At 36.8% G+C, this 23,508-nt stretch overlaps 3 protein-coding genes across 5 annotated transcripts in view; all 3 read left to right on the forward strand.

Annotated features, from left to right (window-relative positions):
• Window positions 1-93: 93 nt before the first annotated feature.
• On the forward strand, window positions 94-6,363 carry LOC122081179 (transcription factor GTE1-like). The gene is made up of 7 exons (XM_042648185.1): window positions 94-306; window positions 2,292-2,369; window positions 2,947-3,171; window positions 3,265-3,363; window positions 3,502-3,560; window positions 5,459-5,609; window positions 5,898-6,363. The coding sequence occupies exons 1-7, from the start codon at window positions 265-267 to the stop codon at window positions 6,063-6,065; spliced, it is 822 nt and encodes a 273-aa protein (XP_042504119.1). The 5' UTR covers window positions 94-264; the 3' UTR covers window positions 6,066-6,363.
• A 2,607-nt stretch (window positions 6,364-8,970) lies between these two features.
• Window positions 8,971-23,508, forward strand: part of LOC122081007 (E3 SUMO-protein ligase SIZ1-like) — a 40,265-nt gene continuing 25,727 nt past the window's right edge. The window contains exons 1-7 of one of the 3 annotated variants that reach the window (XM_042647938.1): window positions 8,971-9,170; window positions 9,256-9,328; window positions 9,452-9,591; window positions 10,412-10,492; window positions 11,576-11,618; window positions 13,083-13,158; window positions 13,654-13,843. In XM_042647938.1, coding sequence (XP_042503872.1) covers window positions 9,568-9,591; window positions 10,412-10,492; window positions 11,576-11,618; window positions 13,083-13,158; window positions 13,654-13,843 — 414 coding nt within the window. In that variant the 5' untranslated portion in view covers window positions 8,971-9,170; window positions 9,256-9,328; window positions 9,452-9,567. Of the gene's footprint in view, window positions 9,171-9,255; window positions 9,329-9,451; window positions 9,592-10,411; window positions 10,493-11,575; window positions 11,619-13,082; window positions 13,159-13,653; window positions 13,844-23,508 lie in introns of those variants that run through there. The other 2 variants (XM_042647939.1, XM_042647940.1) reach the window with 2 other exon arrangements.
• On the forward strand, window positions 17,932-21,627 carry LOC122082598 (phosphoinositide phosphatase SAC2-like). Its single transcript, XM_042650273.1, has 8 exons — window positions 17,932-18,232; window positions 18,325-18,490; window positions 19,154-19,376; window positions 20,076-20,152; window positions 20,716-20,903; window positions 20,990-21,087; window positions 21,214-21,347; window positions 21,456-21,627. Exons 1-8 carry the CDS (start codon window positions 17,932-17,934, stop codon window positions 21,586-21,588), a joined length of 1,320 nt encoding a protein of 439 aa, XP_042506207.1. The 3' UTR covers window positions 21,589-21,627.

Raw genomic sequence — 23,508 nt, forward strand, 5'->3', positions numbered from 1 at the left:
CCCCCCCCCCAAAACCTCAGAGTCCTTTTTTTCTTCGTCTTTTCCTCCTCAACAATCATTAGTTGATTGCTCTTATAATTCTATTTGCAGCTTGAGCACAGAGTGAGGGAGGTGGGTCAGTTCTACTTGTCCTCGAACAAAAAGCTGCCAAACAGTTCTAGAAGTAGTTCAATTGTGAAGGATAAGGACAGGGAGAAACTGAATCCAAGCATCAAGAAGCAGCAGCAAGATGCAACCCAGAGAGAAACTGCTGCTGCAAAAAGGATGCAAGAGCTTATGCGCCAATTCTCCACAATATTGCGCCAGGCAATTAACCATGCATTGCCCCTCTGTTCCTCTAATCATGAGTCATCTGTATCCATATGTGTGCATTTTTTCATCCTTCAAATACTTATTTGTAATACTTAAATGATCCCTACATGCCCCCCTCCCAAAAAAAATAAAAAAAAAGGCCTAAAATTTTATGCTTTGAGGTGAAGCTTAATGTAAGTTCTTCTTATTATGATTACCTAATAATTGTGTTGCAAAAGTGAAAAAAGGGGATAGTAATATAAGGTTGACTAATTATGGACAGCCTCAACAGAGTTAAAATGAAAGCTAGAAATGCAAGACATCCTGTGACGTTATTCTTTTGTTATCTGTGTTATTTTCTGTAGATCAGGTGTATTTCCGGAAATTTGAAATTCAAAGTGAATTTGTTTTTAAAAAAAAAAAATACTTTAGGGCTATGTATGATCTTTGTTAATTGAAGAACCTACAAAAGAGAAAAGGCTGTCTAATGTTATAAATTAGCTTGTGGCTCCAAGTTTGATCATTTGATTCGAGTGTATGGTGTAGATGCTGATTGATCTGTTAAAAAAAGAGATTGAATGATGATATCTTGACAGATCTGGTTGTCTTTACTTCTCAGAGAACTGATGAAGGTATGACTGAATGTATACAACAGCTTCATGAGTAGACTATGTCATGTAGGACCTTTATGGTTTCTGTGAGGGTTAGGCAAAACCAGGGTTTGAAGTAAATAGAGAAGTGTGAAAACTTGGATTAAGGTCTGGATATAAAGATGGAGTTTGGTGAGGGATGGAGGACAAAACAGATTAATTTGGGATTATGTGAGGAAACAGCAAGGGTTAAAATTCAGCAAAGAACCTGGAAAATCAAGAGAAAAAGGAAGAACCGAAGGTGGTGATGAGGAAGAAAGAAATCTAGGCAATCACAACTCCTGGAGGAGCGTTCACACTTCAAAGCTTGTGGAAAATTGTTTCAGTTTCATTGCCTTGAACAGGAAAGATCAAATATGTACCATCTTACCAAAGGACTTCCAGACTGTAATAACTAATAATCCTGTTAAATATTAGTTCTAAACAGAATCTTCCTAATACTGCTTCTACCGACTCAACTATTAATATAAGAACCAATTCAGTTGGACCCAAACTAATCCAAAAACATAAAACAAAACAGATCCTTGTCTGAAATCTGAATTAACTTACCTGGCTGGTGCTACATGATTACAGAACTACCACTGGACTTGGCTTTGAAATGTAAATAGAGGAGTCCGGGCAAACTAAATGCTATTTAAACCAAACAAAATCATACCAAAACATATTGTCTTCTTGTAAGTAGCCTTATCCACTTCTAACTTCTAAGTCGCTCGCATATGGATCTTGGCCTTAGAATTAAGGCCCTGATGATGTCTCCACCTTTATGCTTAGAGGTCCCCACGTTCCATTGATAAGCTATATTAGTCAGTATACTATAGTTACTTCCGAATTCTAATAGTTTCCTAAGGTTTTTCTCCACTCTTTTTCCTCTTCGTATTTTTTTCTTAAGCTTTCTTGTAGAAGCTAATCATTACACTTGTGAACTTAGCAGCTGAGATGATTACCCAGATATGAAATGTAATTGATCTGGTACCAAGATTTATTACTTGCATGACTATCACCATGATTTTTACAAGTGCCAAACCCCAACACCCAACATGTCTGGTATATGTGAGGTGTAGTTCTAACATTGCCTTTCATTGCGGGATATTTCAGATTCCGAATAGTGAGAAGTCTTGGTAATCAATTGATTATTTGCCTGCCGAACAATAAAAGAATCACTGTATTATTTATTGTTGCTGTTTATTAGAATAGCGAGATCTATTTTTTTTGACTCAACGATGTCTTCATAGTAGTCAACCTATTGAATGCATCCCTGTTATTTACATGGGAAAGGTGCAGTTATTACTGTCACATCTGAGGGGAAGTTGCTGAAAATTGAATCCTCTTCCTATGTTAAATTGTCAGCAGATCACTCAGCACAAATGGTCATGGCCCTTTATGGCGCCTGTAGATGTCGAAGGTCTTGGCTTACATGACTACTATGAGGTACATGTTTTTTCCTTTTGTTTCTGGCTAGTTTCTTAATATTATCAACATTCACATTGAGAAAATTTTCTTTCCACCATAATTGACATCGTAGTTACTGTAAGCATTGAGAAATATGTATGAATGCATATTGGCTCCATTGCTAAGTGTTGTTGTTGAGTTCCAAAATTATATCTACCTTTGTCATTTGAAATCTAGATTTTAGATGTGGTTTCAAATTATACATTTAGCTATGTTAGTTGTTACTACTTACTAAATCAGAGACAATATTCAACCGTAAACAGAAACCAGATGTTAGAGAAGAGCACCTTCAGGAGAGAAGAAAGAAAATAAACCAGATCAATGGGGTTCAGAATTTTCCAATCAATCTCTATTACCATGTATTATAAGACAAATATCCCATAATTACAACTAACACCCTTGACATACTGTACTGCACTCCTTAACTTTAGTAATTTTCCACTCCATCGAGTTGTAGGTGATTTTTCTTGATTATGTAATTTCTTTTAATAGTTCCAGTTTGGGAATGTTTTCGGTGAAAGCCATTGATTAATTTGTTGGCGGTGGTGCATGTTAGGTTATTGAAAAGCCCATGGATTTTAGTACAATAAAGAATCAAATGGAGGCTAAGGATGGCAGTGGCTATAAGAATGTCCGAGAAATCTGTGCTGATGTGAGGTTGGTTTTCAAGAATGCAATGACATATAATGATGAAAAAAGTGATGTTCATGTGATGGCTAAAACTTTGTTGGCAAAATTTGAGGAGAAGTGGCTTCAACTTTTACCTAAAGTTATTGAAGAGGTAAAATTGCGATTTGGCAGGGGATTCCCCTGGTCATTTTCTTGATGTATGATATTCAATGGTCTTTTTAACTTCCAAACCTGATTATTGCAGGAAACACGGCGAAAAGAGGAGGAAGCAGAGGTACAGTTAGATATGCAGCGTGCCCAAGAAGCTGCTAATGCAAAGTTGTCTAGAGATATAAGTAGTGAGGTTTGTTGAGGTTTAAGTACCATTCTTTGAAGCAAAGGTGCAAATGAAGAGTTTCTCTTACAGAATGCTGATGTTAGTTTCTTTTCTATGGAATGATTCATGCATTCCATTGACAATGTTACTCTGGATGGTTTTCAGCTTTGTGAGGTTGATATGCATTTGGAGGAACTCAGAGAAATGGTGGTTCAAAAGTGCAGGTTTGTTCCCTATACCAGATTCTGATTTTGGAACCTTGCTAAGAATTAGACACCCCTCCCTTGTACTTTGAACAAGGGCATGGACCTCCCTCTTGCTCTCTCAGTTTTGAACAACTACAGCACTGCCAAGATTATAAGGCTCTGTACTAACTAGAATATCATAGGTATAGGAGAAGAAGTGCTTTTTCATTAGGTTCTCTCCTGTAATGCCTTGCAATTTTTTTGTTATGCTTTATGTTTCTTGTGGCTTTGGTGTATCTTGCTCTTACTCATTTCCATTGATAAGACTTGGGGAAAATTATTTGGACACCCCCAGTACTATGGCCAGATTGCTTGAGACACCAAAAGTTTGAAACTATTACTTGAAGCCCCATGAAACCTAACGGTGTTAGTCTGTTGTTACTTGTTAGTGGTTGAATGAAAAGGCCATTTTACCCTTATGAGTTATTCAACTGAAACTTGTTAAGTTAAAATGACCAATTACCCTTTAAAGATATTAACCTAAAAATACCCAAATCGATTTAAGTAGTGGGTGAAGGATTCCCCTTTCACCCATCTTCCGTCTCAATTACTTCACAATACCATATCACAAATTAGGGCATATTCAAGCAAGCCCAGCCGCCACCATCACCTTGCTTCTTCTCATTTCCAAAGACCATAATCGGGCTTCTCAAAGCATGGATCCATTAAAGAGCTTTTGATCTCACAGAGAAGGAAAGGGTTCATCACTAAATGGTGATTGACTAACGGATAGGGGCTAGTTGTAATTAATTTTAAATGCAAGGGTGGTTCATGTAACTTTTCAAACTTTTAGGGTGTCAAGCAGTGGGGCCATAGTACAGGGGGTGTCCAAGTAATTTTCCCTAAGATTTAATATCTAGAAGAGGAATCTCCCCAGTATACAGCTTCAATTTACCATGCAATCAGCCTATTGTGTTCAGTAGGCCCCTAAAACTGATTCAGTTTAGTGAGATTTAAAGTTGAGTTACATGCACGTCATTTTGATGAATGCTATTAGTTATTTTAAGTTGTTTACTGCATTTTTCTGCTAATAGGTTTGTAGGAGTTGGGTTGTTCTTGATCCACCTCTGTTTTGTGACTCAATTTACACATCTGTTTGTATTTTCTAAAGTAAAGAAAAGTCTCCAACTACCCTGTATCAACCTGAATTGTGGTATAGATTCTCTTCAATAATGCTAGAGAAAAGTTTTCCTGAAAAGATCCCGACATATGAATTTTGACTGTACTTCGTGAGGGAGCTAGTCGAAGCAACTTTCAGAGACTCCTTTTTTCAGTTTTCTTATTTTTTTCTTATTTGAAAATTGGATTCAGCCTGAAAATTTTATGTGGACCTAATTTTCCCTGCATGAACAGGCAGGGACAAAACAATTATTTTAAGGAAAAATTTACATTTACATGGATTTATGAGAATAGAAAAAAGGGCAGCAGGGAATTTGCTTTATTATGGAAAGTTCATCAATCAACTAGTTGGGAATGGATGAATTGCATTCATTGTTGGAGCGGAGTTTAAATTAGTAAGTGAGGCTTTGACTTTTGTACTATGAAATTGTTTGGTGGAGAGCTTGTTTTAAGGTTTTACTAAGCAACCATACAAAAGGGGGAAAAGTATGGGATTCCGTGAAACATTTGTCCTTCATTTCATGGTTGAGTGATATGAAGTCCTTTATTACCTATATTGGAATTACAAGTTTGCAGGTTCATTTAGTACAACTATCACTAATTTTTGAAGAAGAAAGAACTACCTCCAACTTCCCCCACTTTTCCCTCTTACGAAGCTAGTTGGGCCTAATATTTTCAACCGTTCTGTTACTGATATATTAACCCACTAGTTTCCTATGCATAGGAACAAAGACTGACCTTGGAAATGTTCTTTCTAGAAAAATGTCAGCAGAAGAGAAAAGAAAACTTGGTGTAGGCCTCAGCCGGTTATCTCCTGAAGATCTCAGTAAGGCGTTGGAGATTATTGTGCAGAAAAATCCGAGTTTCCTAGCCACAGCTGAAGAGGTGGACCTTGACATGGATGCTCAGGTAATTATTTGATCTGTTGTGATAAGTGTACTGTCTGCTGCTCGGTCAACTCCCTCACCCCACCCCCCGCCTCCTTAAAAAAAAAAAAAAAAAAAAGGCTCCAGGTAATGCAAATGCTGTTTTGAAATGAAGGGCAACCAAAGGAAGCCCTAGAGCTGCTGTAAGGTTGCTTTGGTTCTAAAACAAGCAGAAAACAAAGCAGATGACCTCCAAGGACCCCTGTTTTAAGGATGGTCCCTTGACATCACCCTTTCAGTAAATTTTATTTGATCTTTGCTTTTGATGTAGAGTGAATCAACATTATGGAGGTTGAAGTTCTTTGTAAAGGAGGCGTTAGAAGGTAATGGCAAGAGTTCCGGGAGCAAGGGTGGCAATGAAAACTCCAAGCGAAAAAGAGAAATTTGTGATGCTCTTGCCAAGACTGCAAAGAAACGAGGTAAAAAGCTGCCCTCTTGACTTGCGTGGGATGTGGTGGCATCTTCTCCTCGATGCATGGGTTTGCCCAATGTTGTACTGTTGTTCCATGTTAACAAATTGTTCACAGGGATAGAACTGGGCATGTGGATCAATATTTGTATTGGTATGAAGGACTTTTCGAATTTTGTCCATTAAAGGTATTCTGATTGACTCAGTTGCTTGGGAGTAAGATTGATCCACTCTCACACTAAAAAAGTAGGGAGAGTTGAGACCTGTTTGTAACATAAGGTGGTGTTGCTACATTGTTCATTATAATGAAGAGTAGGATTATTCTGCATGTTTGACTGACCTTAAGCTTGGATCTTTTACGTTTCTTTTTACTTCATAGTTCGTTCACCGAGATTTCGAAAATTCTAGCCCCAGCTAAAAACCAAGCTCTTTGGTAGAAGAGGGGGTGGGGGGACTTTTTGCAGAAAATATTGTCGAACTACCAGACCAATATCAGTTGGCAAAGAAAGGGTCTCAAAAATTAAAGCAGGCAGGAAAATATAATGGAGTATAAGGCTAGTTTCCAGTCTTTTTCAAGTTCTCTGCACCTTTAGGAGGTCTCCAACTGGTATTGATGATCAAGTTAGTACATCCCATGATTAAGGCAGAGTCATCACTGTTTACATGTGATCTCTTACATTCGATCCATTTCCAGATTATGGGGTTGGGGCAGCATTGGCCCGAGCCTAACTGATTTCTCATCGATCCAGTCTGGGCGATACCGATTTGGACCCCAATTCCAGGTCTCAGACCCTAATTAAAAAAAAATAATAATAATAATAATAGCAGTTTTTTTTTTTTTTTTTTTTGGTTGTTGAAAAGCAGTCAAATAAATAAGGTCAAATATGCAGCACCGGTCCCCTCAATGGTTGTAAATACCAGTATTGGGCCAATCCGTATCCATATTGATGGTGCTAGATACCGATACATGTTGATCCAATACCGGTGGAACCCTTCAAGGGCAACTCTCTCCAAATTTTTTTATTTATTTTTTATATTGAAAATGAAGGTAAAACGTTTGATACGGCCGATACGGTTGATAAATATCGTCCGTGCCAGAGACCGATCCATGTTGATCCTGCACCGGTGGAACAGTAGTTATAAAGGGCAAATTTGTTAAATTATTATTATTTTTATTTGAAATTGAAGGAAGACGATACGAGTCTTTTAGCAAAAAACACATTTAAAACTTTTCGTTTTTTACCGTTTAAAATATGTTTTATCATATGCTTCCTAAAGATACTTAAAAAAGCCAACAAACTTCAAGCATTCCAGTTCTAAACACGTTCACGTTTTTTATGGCGTTTTTTAATACTTGATTTTTGAACATAATGTCTACTTAATTGACCTTATATCTCTCTACCGAACTTTGATCGACCTGATTTTTGAAGCTAACGCAATGGACTATATTTCTCTTGATATTACCTTCAACTCAAATTCAATTCACAGACCTCGAAATTAAGTTATAAACTGTTGTATTTGTTGAAAATACTTTTAAAGTAATGAATCTTAACTTTAACTGAACATATATCACTTCGAGAGTGTATTAACTATGTTAACAATAATAAACAACACCATAACCTAGTCACATTGCTCAATAAGACTCTGGGCATGTGTGGTGTATGAATTTATAATTGGTGTTGGATAATATTTAATGATATGTCTTAAAACTTATAATGAGACATAGGGTATATAGACATTAATGTTAGATATTGTAGTTGTTTTTAACATTAGATGTAGATATTTATATAATAATTCCTTAATTTATATGAGTATACTATCGTTTTTTTAGTCCCGTTTGTTTGAAATCTACACGTTGAAAACCTGTATCGTCTGTTTTTCGATTTTTACCGATCTTTGTTATTTTGACCATTTATTTGACTTATCATACGAAACCTTTTACTGTTTAAAACCCGTACCATCCGTTTTCCCTTTTTTGTTGTTCCCGTTTTTGCTAACTATGGATATGACCATTTTTTTTTTTTTTTTTGGGTGGAAGTATGGGCCGTATCATACTTTTATAAACATCGTTGAGAGCGATAAAATTCTGAATGCCTATATTTGTAGCCATGGCCCCATTTACTAAAGAGTAGGAATGTAAATGAATAGCCGAAATCTGAATTCAAATTCACATTTGTATTTGTATCCATGTCCAGTCAAAGCGGTCAAATTCGAATTATCGAAAAATCAATTATCATATCCAATTAGATAACCGATTAATGATTTTGAGGATTTGTGAACTTTAAATAGGTTTTAAAGAATGTTACCAAAAAAAAAAAAAAGTTATAAAGAATAAAAAAAAATTAAAATAATTTAAAAATATAAATTAAGAGTAAATTATATTCATTAGGATGAAGAAGGTATTGATTACATAAATCAAAGAGTAAATGGTCAAAATATGAAATCGATCTGCAATTGTATCCATTAAGGATAGAGGTCAATACCGAAATTGAACTGGTAAAACTGCCCAAGACCAAGCCAATTGAGCAAAGACAAAGTCGAATCGTCGAATCGTCAAATCCAAACCGGACAAAAATTTGAAACTAACTTGATTGCAAATCGAAGCCGAAGCCAAATCGCACCGAAGCCATTGTTCGGTTTTCACAATTTCAAAATAGGGTAAGCAACAACAAAGAGAGCGTATTTTAACACATGTTGAAGAATCGAACCCATGACGTCCTAAGAGACTACTCTATCCGCAAATCACCAACCAACTCTTCCGACGGAAGAAAATTCCAGACTTCGAGTAAAAGTGGCTAACTGGTCCGGACTTTATTCTAAAATATTAACCATATTGTATGAGACTCTACAGTTCCGCTCTATCGTGATTGGATGGCAGGGGGATGGGTCATGGCTTCCGTTACAGCTTGGTCAAATAAAACGAAGAAATACAAAGGAGGAATTTAATTAAAAAAAAAAAAAAAGAAAAAAAAAAAGAGAAGAGACAAGAAGCCCGGAGACTCAAGCAATGGAGGACACTCGGCGTGAAGGGGCAGGCTATGGAAAGATGAAACCCTCGTAATTGATCATCGTCTTCATAGGTCATCCCTTTCGTAGATAGAGACTCCGTGTAGATATCATCAATTGCATGATGCAGTACGTGTGAACGAGTTCGTTTCTATATTTTTCACAATTCTCTGCGCGTTAGGGTTTCGTCGTAATTGGTTGTTTTTGCTTGCAGGCTTCCCGTTCATAGCAGTACTAATTGATTTCATTCATCTCTCAGGCCTGCGGGCGAGGGGGTGTTTATCGATGTAGTTAATTTTTCTCTTTGGATGCCTTTTTTTTTTTGTTTTTGTTTTCGTATATCTTTTGGAATTCGGGAAATCGACAATTCTGATTTGAGTCTTGGTGTTTTATTTCTAAATTTTGATTAGATCAATCTTTGTATTCGGATGATATCACTTGATTTGGATTACTGCCTACTGCGAGTTTCTGTTGCACTGGCTTTCTCTAGTTGTTAGACATTTTGGTGCTCGGGGTACTTGAGGAGATGGACTTAGTATCTAGTTGCAAGGTAAGATCCTTATTATGGTTGCTAATTTATTCTTTTCTTGGATTATTTGAGCTGATTTGTTGATGTTTTACGTTTTATGCTGATATTGTTCCACACTACTTTCACAACTTGGTTATGGCAGTGTATTCACTTTATCTTAGGAGGGAATCTAGGGTTTAGTAGTCGTTAATTTAGTTTGTATCACCTACTTGCATGGAAGGATGTCTGCTTGTGGCGAGGAACTGGTCGAAGTGTATGCGCTGTTAAGAGCCATTGTTTCTTTATCTGCCTGAGCTTAGTTATGTTTGTTTCATTGAGAATCTCACGCTTTAAGTAGTGGCATTGCCTCCTTTTTCTTATTTAAAGTTATATTACGTTTTTAACATTGTTTCAGCTCAGGATTTTGGATATCCCCATTGAATTTTTATAACTTCCGTAGCCTGTTACTTGTTAGCTACATGTAAATATAAGGGTATTCTATAGTCTTAGAGGGTTATATATCATTTACAGTTGGGCTTAATGGATAGACATTATTTATGCTGATAGAATATAAGGGTATTCTATTCTTGTCAGCGAGGGTTCCCAGTTTAGGACGGCTCCTTGCTGTCTCTATTGAACTCCTTTGTATTCCATGATATGTATTTATTTAAACTTTTGTGGGCAACATATTTGTGTGATTGCTTTTTCCCTCTATATGATGTGAAACAATTAGGCTTGGCTGTCCAACTTGTTTGTGATGGGTTCATATGCAATTATATGAAGTGACTAGGATCGGAATTAATATTAATTTTGTTGACATGTGCTTAGTTAAATTGCTATGGCCTACACACTTGCATTTCAGGATAAATTGGCATACTTTCGAATAAAGGAGCTTAAGGATGTACTCACTCAGCTGGGACTTCCGAAGCAAGGAAAAAAGCAGGTATTCTCTTAGAAGTACAGTGTTCTTCTTGTACACCCAAAATTCCCCAAAAAAAGAAATTTGAAGAATGCTTCTTCTAAAATTGAATAGGCTGATCTTCTCAAAGAAAACGACCTATTATCTCTTGAAAATCCTTATTGAATGAAGATATGTGAACCCATGTTGCTCTTACAAGATCACCATGGTCCACTTACACTATTTTTGAGCATCATTTTTTTTGCATGCAGCTTGCATCTGCTTCACTTTTTTTGCTTTTATTTTGTCGTGGGCTAGCTTTGTCTGATTCATTATTCTTGTTTCTTATTCTTCTTGTTATAATGTTTATGATTATTGTTATTAGTGTATTACTATTACTGTTATTATTATTATTATTATTATTATTATTATTATTATTATTATCTGGGAAAATTTAGGGACTGTGACTTGTTGTGATGGAGAAAAAGTTGGACTGCCAGTGTGAAAATTTATGTTGAGTCTGAGGGTGTCTGGTTCATGTAAAGTATGCTGAATGTTAAGACCGGCTCCATTCCATACCTTCCCAGACTTGTCCCAGTTTATGCCCCCTTCCCTTTTTTTCCGATCGGGTTGTTGATATTGAAAGAAAACTGTTAGGTGCAACATACATAAAGGTAAAAAAATTCTGCATGGCTATAAAAAAATATAGTTGTAATCCGCGATGGCTCTGATACTGTTGCAGAATTTACAATATTGCTGAATCACATTAGATGCCCAGATTGAACTTTGAGTATTCTATTTAGGACATCGTACCCCATAACCTGGAGAATATGTTTATTTATGCACCTTTGTTATCTGCAGTATGTTTCCTATACCTGCATATGTTGGTATCCAGAGAATGAGCTATTAGGCTTTAGAGCCATAAAGGACACTGGTCAATTTCAGTTCTTGCTTGGTTTTCACTATTACAACTGTAGGAGCATTTGTTTCTGGATGTGGATCTTTGGTTAATTTTTCTCTAAATATGGCTGCTTCAGACTTGACACTGTACGTTAGGAACTGCTTAATTCTGTGCAGTTTTGTCAGATTAACTTGTTGATTCTAAGCTGTATTACTTTTGTCCTGCAGGATCTTGTGGATAAAATTTTATCTGTGATTTCTGATGATCAAGGTAATTTGAACTTTAGTTGATGTTTGTTGTTGGATAGCTTTCATTTCTTCTTGTATAGTTGATTCAGCTTGGAAATAAAAGTATAACTACTTGACTAGACATCATGGTGTAGGCCTGGCTGTAGAAACCAATAGCGGACAGGTGGTGGTTTTTGGGCTTCTGGAGGAGAAGTCATGTTACATTAAAAGTAAACCAAGAAGCTCAAACATATTCTCTGAGATTAGTCTGAAACACACCCACCCAAAGAGTTTTTAGCTCTGAGAGCAGAACTTAAGAATTGGCTGGAGAAAACTGCCTGTGAATCCATGGATAACACATGATTTTGTATTGAATTAACAAGATTGACTACTGGATGTCCCATCAATGGGCAAAAGAGAAAATAGAAACCTAAGAAGGCCCACAACTCCTTACACCTTGGGCTGCTTCATGTTGTCCACTCTGTCTAATAATGAATAGCTAAAGGCTTTGCGTCTTGCTTCTGAACATGCGCATTCACTTGCTTGTGAGAGGTCATTTCTTGATTTCTGCGCTAGCATGCATGCTGGTGATTATTTCTTATTATGGGTGGAGTCTATATGAATGCATTTGTGTTTTTTGGGTGAAGTTTGCTAGTGTACACTGAATGAAGCTGTACACTAGCCTAAGTCTACATATAAGTTACATACTGGAAATGGAAATATGTGATTAAAACAAACAAAACATACTGTAGATTTGCAAAACAAACAATAATGTTACATGATAGGGATATATCTCTCACCACTCAAACAATCAGTCAAAATGGTCGAAATTGGTTGATACCACTTGAAACCTTGGACTTTTATAATATATCATGATTCGACCCATTGCGAAACGGGGAATTTTTTGTCAATACTTGAAGTTTCAGCTGAAATTTAGAACTATGAATTAAGTTACATAGATGCACTTGATTACAAAATTAATCCCCCTATTCATATGACATAAGAACAGATCTGGCTCCTCCATTGGGTATCTCAAGATGCTCTTTGCATTAGGATGCTACATGTGAGGGTATTTGATTGAATAATGTTACGAAATTTGGCATGTGGCTATTCCGAATCCTGTCCTCTCTATCCAACAATCGTATATCTCCACGTGACTCTAAATGGTGGACCATTTAGGAAGCCTTTCCAAAACAAGGGCGTGTAAAGGAAATTTTCCCTCATTATTATTATGTATGTAGTGTATTCTCTCTATACATGTAAAACTATCTTCCATAATTTATTGTTTGTCCATTGCTCTAGTGTAAGATATTTAGATTATGCTTATATTAGGTGAAGTTCCCTTATTATTTTTTAATTAATCTAGTTTTATGCTGTACTCCAGCTGAAGGAAGTATTTCTGTCAGTGTCAAATAGCCAGATATTACACAGCTTTCTTCATTTTGTACTTCTTTTTTGCTCCAGTGGACCTTATAGAACAAAATTCAATTTTTCCTTTATTTTGCAGTTTCCAAGGCGTATTGGGCAAAAAGAAATCCTGTTGGAAAGGATGAAGTGGCTAAAATTATCGATGATGTTTACAGGTGATCTTTTTCTTATGTTTAAAGTTTTCGAAATACCTATGGTACAACTAGATTGAAGGGTCTTGGTATCTTGCATCAAGTTATTGATGACATTACACGCTTGTCCTTCTAAAAAAAGGGGGAAAAAGAACTAGATAGAAAGGTCTTGATGTCTCGCATATCTTTAACCCTTGTGAGGAAAGGCCTATCCCAGTGAACAATAAGTGAAAACCTAAGTCATGAAAATGTTGTGTGGGTGCAGGTCTGTTTAGTCATTAGTTGGTGGGTCAACAATATTCACCCCCCCCACCACACACACACACAAAAAAAACTGTGACAGCTTCAGCTATTTTTTTGGATATATATTTTATATGAGGATTTCAAACTCCATTTTTGTTATTTGGATTCTCTCTCTCTATCTCTCTCTCGGGTTTTCATCTATTTATATTTCTAGTTTATAATGTTTGTGCATGCTTGTGTAATGATTTGATGTTCTGCTTATTATTCTACTTCTAGATTGATACCGTCTGCACTTCCTGCCAGAAAAATGCAAATCCCTGGTGCTACTGATTTAGCTTCAAAGGGACATAGTGGCTCAGATGTGAATAACGTGAAACTTAAAGTGGAAATTGATGATTCTTTTCAATTGGAACAGAAGATCCGCTGTCCATGTGGAAGCTCACTGGCCACTGAGTCAATGATTCAGGTTAGACCATGTCTGTGATGCGGTGTATGTGTGTGGTATTAGTATATGTATATTAATAAATTGCTTCACTATTTTCTATCATTAGATCATGCCATTTTTACAAGCTAAGTTTTGTACTGTCTATTATATTGTCAACAACTTAATAGTGAGGGTGGATCGCTTCTGCACCCATGATTTAGGTGGTGTAGCTCTAAGGGATTAATTCACTTGCCCGAAAGATTCTCTTATGATGATATATTTTTTTTTTGTTAATAGACCTCATTATCTGAAATCCATGGGAGTTGTTTCTGGGCTAGTGTTTGACAAGGAAACAAGGACTTGGGCACTGGAGTAGTGTTCAAAGATAAAAAGGAAGTGATTCTCTTTGCATACTCTGGTCCTCTGGGCAAAGGGGAGTTAAGTAGGCTGATATGGTTGCTCTCCTAAAGGTTTTTAGCTTGTGTTTCTCCCTTTGTTTTTTGATTGTGATCGTAATAATTGGCTGAACTGGTTAGTCTGGAATTGGCTTGTTGCTTCTGAGTGAGGCTTATGATTTAGACATCATGTCAAACATCTTGTTTCAGTGGGTGCTTGAGTAGGCCGTTGTCATGGCAGAATTATGGGCCAGAAGTAGTGTTTCTGGTGACCAGTTCTTGGTATTTCAGTGTTCCTGGTTTCTTTCTTTTCTTTATCAAGGTCGAGTGTCTTTTCGTTTCCATCCTTTGTGAGCTGTTGACCTTTTTGTCAGTCTCTTCTTTTTGCAATACTTTGTTGTTTGTTGATAAAAGAGCTTTTGTATAGCCTTATGATTCCATCATGTTTTGGAGTTCTATATAATAATTTATTGTAAGCTTTCCTGAACTTTATTGTTGCATATTTATATGTCTCAAGGTATTTTAAGGTGCATGTATTATATTATATAGAAAACAGGTGGAGCATGAATGTGAGTAGGACTGCTTTGGGTCTCTTTTGCTTTAGTAACTTTGCATTCAATTTGGGCTGCTACTGTGGATTTATGTCATTAGTATGGTTGTTGGTTCTGTAATGATCTAAAGTAGCCTGCCTACTCATTCCTCCTTACAGCCACCAGTGCTGTGATGTGGCACCCTCGTGAGTTTGTGAAAAAGCTCCAAATGGGTAGCTTGTGCTATTTTAAACATACAAGGCCTTACTGCTCTGAGTTGTCCTCTTGTTTCAGTGACATGGTATGCCTCTTGGGATGCTTCAGTGGATAAGTCTACAGGTTCTGATGTGAGCAATTGGTGGCCTATAGTAGCATGTCATCCCTCATATCTTTGGATGTAGATCGAGCTGTCAAAAGGAGAGTTCAGTGCTGGCCCAATTCTGGTTCAGTTTCATACATCGAACCCGCCTTATTTTTCTCCAATTGGATCAGCCAACCTGCTGTTACTGTTCAATCAGGCACTGTTCACCACCTTGGGGTCCAATATTTACAGCTGGCTTGGGAAAGATGCTGCCAGCACTTGTTAGGATATTAGATATTAGTTACTGTTTTTAGTTCTTTGTTTTATCTTGGCAAACAAGCTATGTAACTTAGGAAGATTTGTTTCCCTTTTAGTTAGTATTTTGTTTCCTATTTGAGTAGCTTAGTGGTCAAGTAAGTTAGTAGTTTCCTTTTTATATGTGAGGCAAAGTAATTAGAAGTTATTTCTTAAGTTAGTGTAGGAAACCAGAATCAGTCCATTAGTTTCTTTTTTGGTTATATCTTTGTGTCCAACCAATGTAAGGCTATTTAAAGCCCATCAATTATAATGAAATGGAGATTTGAGTTAAACAAAAGATATAGCTTATGCTGTTTGTGGGATACAATTGGTGAGACGCCTAAACCAGAGGGGTGAGATGCCCATTCACTAATTCTTCTCCACCCTTCTCTACCCTCCATCAAATTCTCTTTTCTTCTTTCTTATTTTCTGTTTTAGCCTTTGTGAGAGATTGTTAGACTGTTATTTGAAGACTGGAAGTTCAGCTTGAAGCTGCTACTGAGAACTTCCATAAAGTTTCCTTTTTCACTTCGAGCATAACTTCCCAATCAGCCATCAGAATTGTCTAATCTTTTGAGGGTTTGTTGACCCAAATAGGACCTTCATCTACTCCAAGTTTCAGCTCCATCTGAGCCATGGTTTGTGAGTTCTAAAATTTCTCCCTATTCAGCCAGATTTTGAGATCCTGCATAGAGATTAGGATCACTTGTGATTCAGTCTTACATTACCTTTACTTTTGTGATGTGGTGCCCCCTGAACTTATTGGATGCTCAATATGGATAGATGTCCACTGTTGGAGTGGAATCTGTCTTGCATTGGTTGTGCATCACAGATTGCTCCGGATCTCTGATTCACAAAACACTTATCCACTTGTGTGTGTGTTGGATTGCAGAGACCTAGATCATCTTTATTGTCTTTGTTTTCCCTTCTACTCATGGTCAAGGGTGATGATGCAGATTCTTCACCAAACTAGGCTTGTTTTTATTAGGAATAAGCTTAGGGTTGGGTTGTATATGTATTGGGCTTTCAATCCATGTGGTTTGGAGTGTATTGGGCTACTTTTATGGGTCTAAACTAGGGGTTCTAAGGTTGCGTTCGGGATTTAGTGATTTGTTTCCTTTTTAGATGGGGTTATTTAGTTTCTAATTTCAATACCTAGTTAGTTTCTAATTTTCAGTCATAAGTTAGTTTCTATTTCCAGTTTTAGTAACTAAAGGACTTTCTATTTTGTAAGTTTCTATTTTTACGTTTAGTAACTAGGTGAGTCTAATTTTTTGTTTCCTATTTCAGTTTTTGGAAACTAAAATTAATTTCTATTTTATGTAACCCCCCATCATTATTATAAATAAAGGAGAGCTCTCATTAGTAAAGACACGATTTTATGAACAAAAAAAGATGCTACTGCGTTTCTCCTCTATGAGGGTTCTTTGTGCTTGATCAAAGAAGAAGGGTTTGGTGTTTGATCCAAGTGACACTCTGTGGTGAGAAGTCCTAGTGGATCTTCATATTTTATGGTTTTCTTAGTGTTTCTAATATTATTCAGCCAGCTAGGTAAGTGCTCTAATCTTTCTGCAGAATTTATGGGTTAAGATTCTCTATTTTATCTACTGTTGGCCTAGTTTTGGGAGTTTTGGCCATCCGATGGCCTTCTAATTTTGATCGAAGGTTAGTCCTATTTTGAAGGAAGTTCGATCCAATTTTGAGGCTAATCAGACCACTGGTTCCTGCTGAAGTGGACTGTTACTCAGTTCTGACCGGTTATGGATTTTGCCCAGATCTGAATTCTGAATTCTGTTTTGTTTAAATCTGTATGGAACTTGACTGCTGCTATTATTCTCCAATGGGTTGGACTTTCAAATCAGTCCTTAGATGTGTTATTAGTTCCTTGATAATACTCTGCTGAAAATTCAGAAGTTAATGCCAGATTTCAGAACCTACTGTCAGAATCGAGTTCTGATTTGGTTATTTGGTCATGATATGTTTTGATTCTGATCCTACTTATTCAATTACTCTATTTCTGTTGCTGGAACTTCTAATTGTTGATGCAAACTCTGTTTCCTGAAATTCCTGATTGTGGATCTGCTAATTTTGGTTTCTTGACTGGTTTAAGTTGGACTGTTGTTGCTGTTTACTATTGGGTGGTTTTGGTTGTTCTTAGTTTAAAAGTTCCTGCAGTCTTGGGTCTGGTTTGGTTGTCCAATCTATCCCTACATTATACGGTCCTGAAGGGCAGAGATTAGAACTCAATTTTTGGCAGGAAGAGGGAGAATTTTACTATTGATTTATGCGTAAAATTTTCCAAGGTCTTTTCCGGTAGAAGTACGGTTTTTGATAAAATTTACTTGATACAAAATTTCCAAGTTGCAAAACAAACGATGGGAATCTAATTTTATGGTAAAATTTGTTTTACCAACTCTTTTACGCCAAAGCAAAAGGAGTTCCTATGACAATTTCTTTCCTTTTACAAAGTAAAGTTCCTTACTTTAATGTGGTAATATTGAAGATTTGATGGCATTGTTATTTTACATACTTTAATCTGGTTTTAGTTTACATGATGATTGCAATTATTGAGTTTTTGCACTGAAGTTTGATTTACACAAGTACATTATGTCTGTATATTATAAATTTCAACTTATCTGTTCATCTTCCCTTGTGATTTTCAAACAATTTATACATTCTGTTTTGAACTTTTTTCGTACACAGAACTTTTATATGGTAGGTAGAGACAAGAGTAGAACCTTTTGGAGAGTATTAAAGATAGATAGATTAGAGCCTTCTGAGCTGAATATTCTTGAGGATTCTACCACATACTCAGAAGGTGAATGTTACGATTTGTTGAAGCGGATACATGAAGGGAACATGTCCACGGGTGGACTTAAGTTTGTCACCACTTGTTATGGAATCGTTGGTATGTATGATTCATTTGCAAAATCTTATATCATTCTTTAAATGATTCTTGATATTTTCGTTGCAGCACTAATGTTGCTTCTCTTTTCTTAGGGTTCATTAAATTTTTGGGGCCGTACTACATGCTGCTTATTACGAAAAGAAGGCAGATTGGTGCAATTTGTGGCCATACAGTATATGCAGTCACCAAGAGCGAGATGATTCCACTGCCAAATCCTACTGTGCGGTCAAAAATGGCTAATTTTAAGAATGAGAACAGGTCTTTGTCCATTCTAGATGTAAATGTAAAATGGCCATGGTGCTCTCGAGGGAGATGCTAGTTGTTCAATACCTATGTAATGTGGAGGAGGAAACTGTTTTGATGTTATTGTTTTACTCATGGCTTCTAATTAACTGATTTGGATCAAATAATCTAAAATTTTCTTTTTTTGGTTTATCATAATAGTATATAAGCTTCAAAACATTGTGAAATTACATGTTCAAACTCTGGTATTTGTGAGAATGCACCCTTCATTGTTAAATTGATGACATCTTGAAGATGATCCAACTTCCCTCCTAGTCTATGCTATAATGTGTTCCTTAAAGATGAAAGAAAGTAGTGGAATTGTATCTTAAAAGTAAGGATTGAATTCTGCCCCTGCCTTTACATCCTTTTTAGTTTTACAGTTTCATAGATGATGCTATATGGCAGTTGAATTTCTGCAATTGTACGAACACAAACTTATACTGTTGTGGGGTTAATATTGCATTTTGAATGTAACAAGGTATCATACTGGTTTGAGGTGTACAAGCTGATTTATTTTTGATATGGTTTGCTGTTTTACAATTCGTTATTCTTTCCCAGTTGTGACTAAATTTTGGGTATTGTGTATTTACTGGATTTTTTTCCTTATCTTTTTTGTTTTTCTTATTGTTGGTTTAGATACAAGAAGCTCCTGTGCACAGTGGATCTTACAAAGGACTTCTTTTTCAGCTACTCATACCATGTTATGCGTAGTCTTCAAAAGAACTTATGTGATAATCAGACAGGACAAGTCCTTTATGAAACAATGTTTGTCTGGAATGAATACTTGACCAGAGGAATACGAAATCACCTCAAGAATACTCTATGGACAGTTGCTTTGGTCTATGGATTTTTTAAACAGGTAAGGGTGTTGGGAAATGACTTTGGTTTGTTGTTTCTAAGTACATGATTTAACAAATACATACAAAGACATAACTTGATGCAGAACATTTTATAGATGACTGTTCAAATTTACTCCTTATGGGGAAGAGCGACTGCTTTTCAATTAGTCCTGGTCCTCCTGTATATTCTTGTCGAAAACCCCAAAAATCCAAAAAGATGGGAATGTCTTGATTTGCATTACATCAGGTGGAGATATTCGGCAAACCAGAAACTGTGTATTTGGCCTCTGTGCTTCAGTTCCCATGATTATTAGGCACCTAAAATTGTGGAGTTTGATTTCTCTTAAGCTGTGGAAATTATTTTCCTTTGTTGGGAATCGGATCTGCCAGCTGGATGGTTTCGGATTACTATACTCAATGTAAAATGTAGCCAATTTCATGGCAGTTCGGGTTCTTGTGATCCAAACAGAGTTTAACGCTATCAAGTTTTCTGATATTTGCAACTTGATGGTGTGACTGAAATTACTATTTGCATAGGGCTTGTTGTGTCAAATGATTACACCTGACGGGCTATTTATAGATGGTTTGGTATAACTTTTGCAGTTTCATTGGATTCCATGGTTTCTGATTTTGTTGTAGAAATAAATATATAAGCATTTCCTTGTGTAGATGTTGGAAATTTTTTGTGTTACTGATGGATTTACATTTTGTTCATGTAGGCTAAACTTTCAATTTCTGGGAGGGAATTTAAATTCACTCTCATTGCTAGGCGCTCACGTCATTTTGCTGGCACCAGGTGATTAACTAGGACTTGTAAAGTATGTGTAAAGTATATTGAGATCCTGTTATTTGCCACAAACATATTCATTCAAGGAAACATGGGTTGTTCTTGGCGACTGTGGATTTCAATGAAACAGGCTATCCTTTTTTTTGTGTGTGTGGGTCATTCCCTTCCGTTACAAGGGCCCACATGGATTATTCTTGGGAGTACTAGACTTGTTGTCATTAAAACCATGATGGTTTATGCTCTACACATTTTGCAGTTACAGGGGGCCTGGAGGCACTACATGTTTGTCCAAATTAGGAGATCAACCATAGCAATTACTTAAGATCTTAATAGACTGCATAAGCAGAAAGGCTCCAGATAATGTGATGCATCTGCATCAATATGGTTGGCTCTGATTGTTGGCATGGGGTGAAAGGGGTCTCACAGATGGTGAATTATGATGCCTCTGCTTGTGTGGTACAATTTGGAAGACAGAAGTTTCCATTTTCTCAAGGACACACTGTTTTCTACTATGATGTTGATATTGGAGGTCAGCTGCTTATCTTTTCTCCTCATTGTTTTGTTTGGTGCAGGTATCTCAAACGAGGTGTAAATGAGATGGGTAGAGTGGCTAATGATGTTGAGACAGAGCAGATTGTCTTTGAAGATGTTCCTGAAGGATGCCCGACACAAATAAGTTCTGTTGTGCAGAACCGGGGCTCGATTCCCCTATTCTGGTCCCAAGAAACTTCACGCTTGAATTTAAAACCTGATATTATATGTAAGCAATTCTTATTTCAAGTTGTAGCATTCGAGGTAATAATCCCTTATAATTGTTTTCACTGACATTTTTCTACCTCATTCCAGTGTCTAAGAAGGATCAAAATTATGAAGCTACTAGACTACATTTTGAGAATCTTGTCAAGAGATATGGAAACCCAATAATCATTTTGAATTTAATTAAGGTAATATATGCTCTTAATAAATCTTTTAGGATGCTAAGACTCCTCTACAATACTTGATATCCTTGTGGTGGGAATTTCCAGTATTTCTTTTATTTAATTGTTAATTTAATTGTTGACTTTGAACAGACAATAGAGAAGAAGCCCCGAGAATCCATACTTCGTGCTGAGTTTGCAAATGCAATTGAATTTATTAATAAAGATCTATCAGAGGACAACCGCTTAAAATTTCTCCATTGGGATCTCCACAAACATTCTAGGAAGTACGTGGCTTCTCTGCCCAATGTTGGGCATCTTTTTTGTAATTTTGATGTGAATTCTTCTCTTTTGGAGTATGGTTCTAACTTGGAAAGAATATGATTATTTCTCAGCAAAGCTGCAAATGTTTTGGAACTACTTGGCAGAGTGGCTGTATATGCGTTGACCTTAACAGGTTTCTTATATTGTCAAGTAACACCATCTTTGAGACCTGAGGGGTCTTTGAAGTTGGCCCACTTTGAGTGAGTGTTACTTTAAAAGTGCATTGGCTATTTGTATTCCTAAACTTCGCATTTTTTCAGATGATGGACTATATGATGGTTTTCCTTTTCTTAGTCTGTTAAATTTCTTGAGCTTGTAAGTTTTATTGTTACTCTTAGATGTGTATATAAACATCCCTTTCTCAAGAACAGAAAAACTTGTCATGTAATGGTAGTGGAACACATTGATGAATGCGCTGCATCACATTTGCTTGCACACTTTCTTCTCACTCTCCAATCTACTGGCCGTGAAGTGCCATAAAAGTGCAGGCGTGTCCAAACACCAAGCATAAAAGGAAAGGAAAAAGGAAAAGCCGAAAAGTGCCATAAAAGTGCAGGTGTGTCCAAATGCCAAGCACAAAAGGAAGGGAAAAAGGAAAAGCTGTGAAGTGCAGGTGTGATATGAGGTGCACACATTTGTTGTGCCTCAAGCTAGGGCATGTGCCTCATCAATCGGCAAATATATATAGAGAAAAGAGAGATTAGGTCAACAATACTGGTTCTTTTAACACTAAGTGCAACAAAGCGAGCAGGGGTAGGTGATTCCAAATTTAGCCTGAAAAGGAAAACAGATTCTTCTCTTGAAGAAATAGAGAACTGTTGAAGGGACATGAAGAAATCGAGAACTGTTTAGGGAAGGGAAGGGAAGGGAAGGGAAGGGACGGGACGGGCAGAGAGGGTGAGAGAGAACACTAGTTTCGGACTACAGACCCCTGTTACAGTAATGTCAAAGCCAGCCTTTTCCAGTGGAGCTTAAATTCTGGCAAATGGTAGTAGACTCTTAGGATAGATATGCCTCAGAATACAGCAATGTTTCGATGGTCAGATTTGAGTCAAAAGTCAAAACAGTAAAATCTGAAACCCAAATCTCTGATTTTAGGAGATTTGTCATACAGCAGATCAAAGACGGGTCACTGCTGGAGGGTTTTTTGATTCCCCAAAGTAGGAGCAAAATCGGATGGACAGATTCTTCATAATGAGCAATATCAAATTCAGCCAAAAGGGCCCTAATACAGGGTTGCCGCCAGCTTAGTGTTGGTGGTCCTTAACTGTGATTTAAATCCCAATGTAAACAGCATAGAAATAGAAGTAACTGTAGTTATATCAAACTTCAGCAATCACAAATAACAGTAGATGAAAAGACACTTACTTGAGAGAAGAGAAGACAGAACATAGAGAAGGGGATATGACCTTTGATTTTCCACCAACAGACCTAGGTCAGATTCTCTCTAATCCTTGAGTATCTCACTCTTTACTGAGTCTCACAGCAGCTCCCTTTCTCGGCAGCAAAGGGGTGAAGCCATAGCTTCATTAATCAAAACTGTTGGATACCAAAAGAGCCTACAAGCTGTTTATTTTAAAGAAAGATCCTAGCTAAGTAAGAGAATTGTCTAATTCAATTTACATAGCCAATAGGAAACTTAAAACAAAAAGAAACCCTCTGCACTAGGTGAAGGTCTATAAGTGAAACAAAACAACTAAATGATAAAAGATTTAAAAAGAAAGAAAAACAACTAAGTTGCCCACAATATGGGCTGGTAGATAGGCCCACTAATGGGCTGTAAAGGCCCATTGCAGACGTCCCCTTGTTTTAAAATTGTGGCCACCAAGTGGCCTGTGTTGTACCTTTCTTCTTCCTGCGGAAGTAGGTAGGAAACTCCGCTGTATCAGAGGGGGTATGGACCAACTAAATCATTGTGATGCAGATCAAAGGTACCATCACAAGTACCACTGTAGGAACCAGGCCAAGTCAACTAGTCCAAAAAAGGGCCTTTGGTTCAACTGAACCAGTTTTTGGATCAGGCCCCACACCTTCTGATTTATTAAAATTAAAGATATTAGTGAACGTAAATCATTCATCTTATAATTATAAAGCTAAATTAAATTATCCAATTTATCAAATCAT

The sequence above is a fragment of the Macadamia integrifolia genome, chromosome 6, assembly GCF_013358625.1.
Source record: "Macadamia integrifolia cultivar HAES 741 chromosome 6, SCU_Mint_v3, whole genome shotgun sequence".
In the NCBI taxonomy this organism is placed as follows: Eukaryota; Viridiplantae; Streptophyta; class Magnoliopsida; order Proteales; family Proteaceae; genus Macadamia; species Macadamia integrifolia.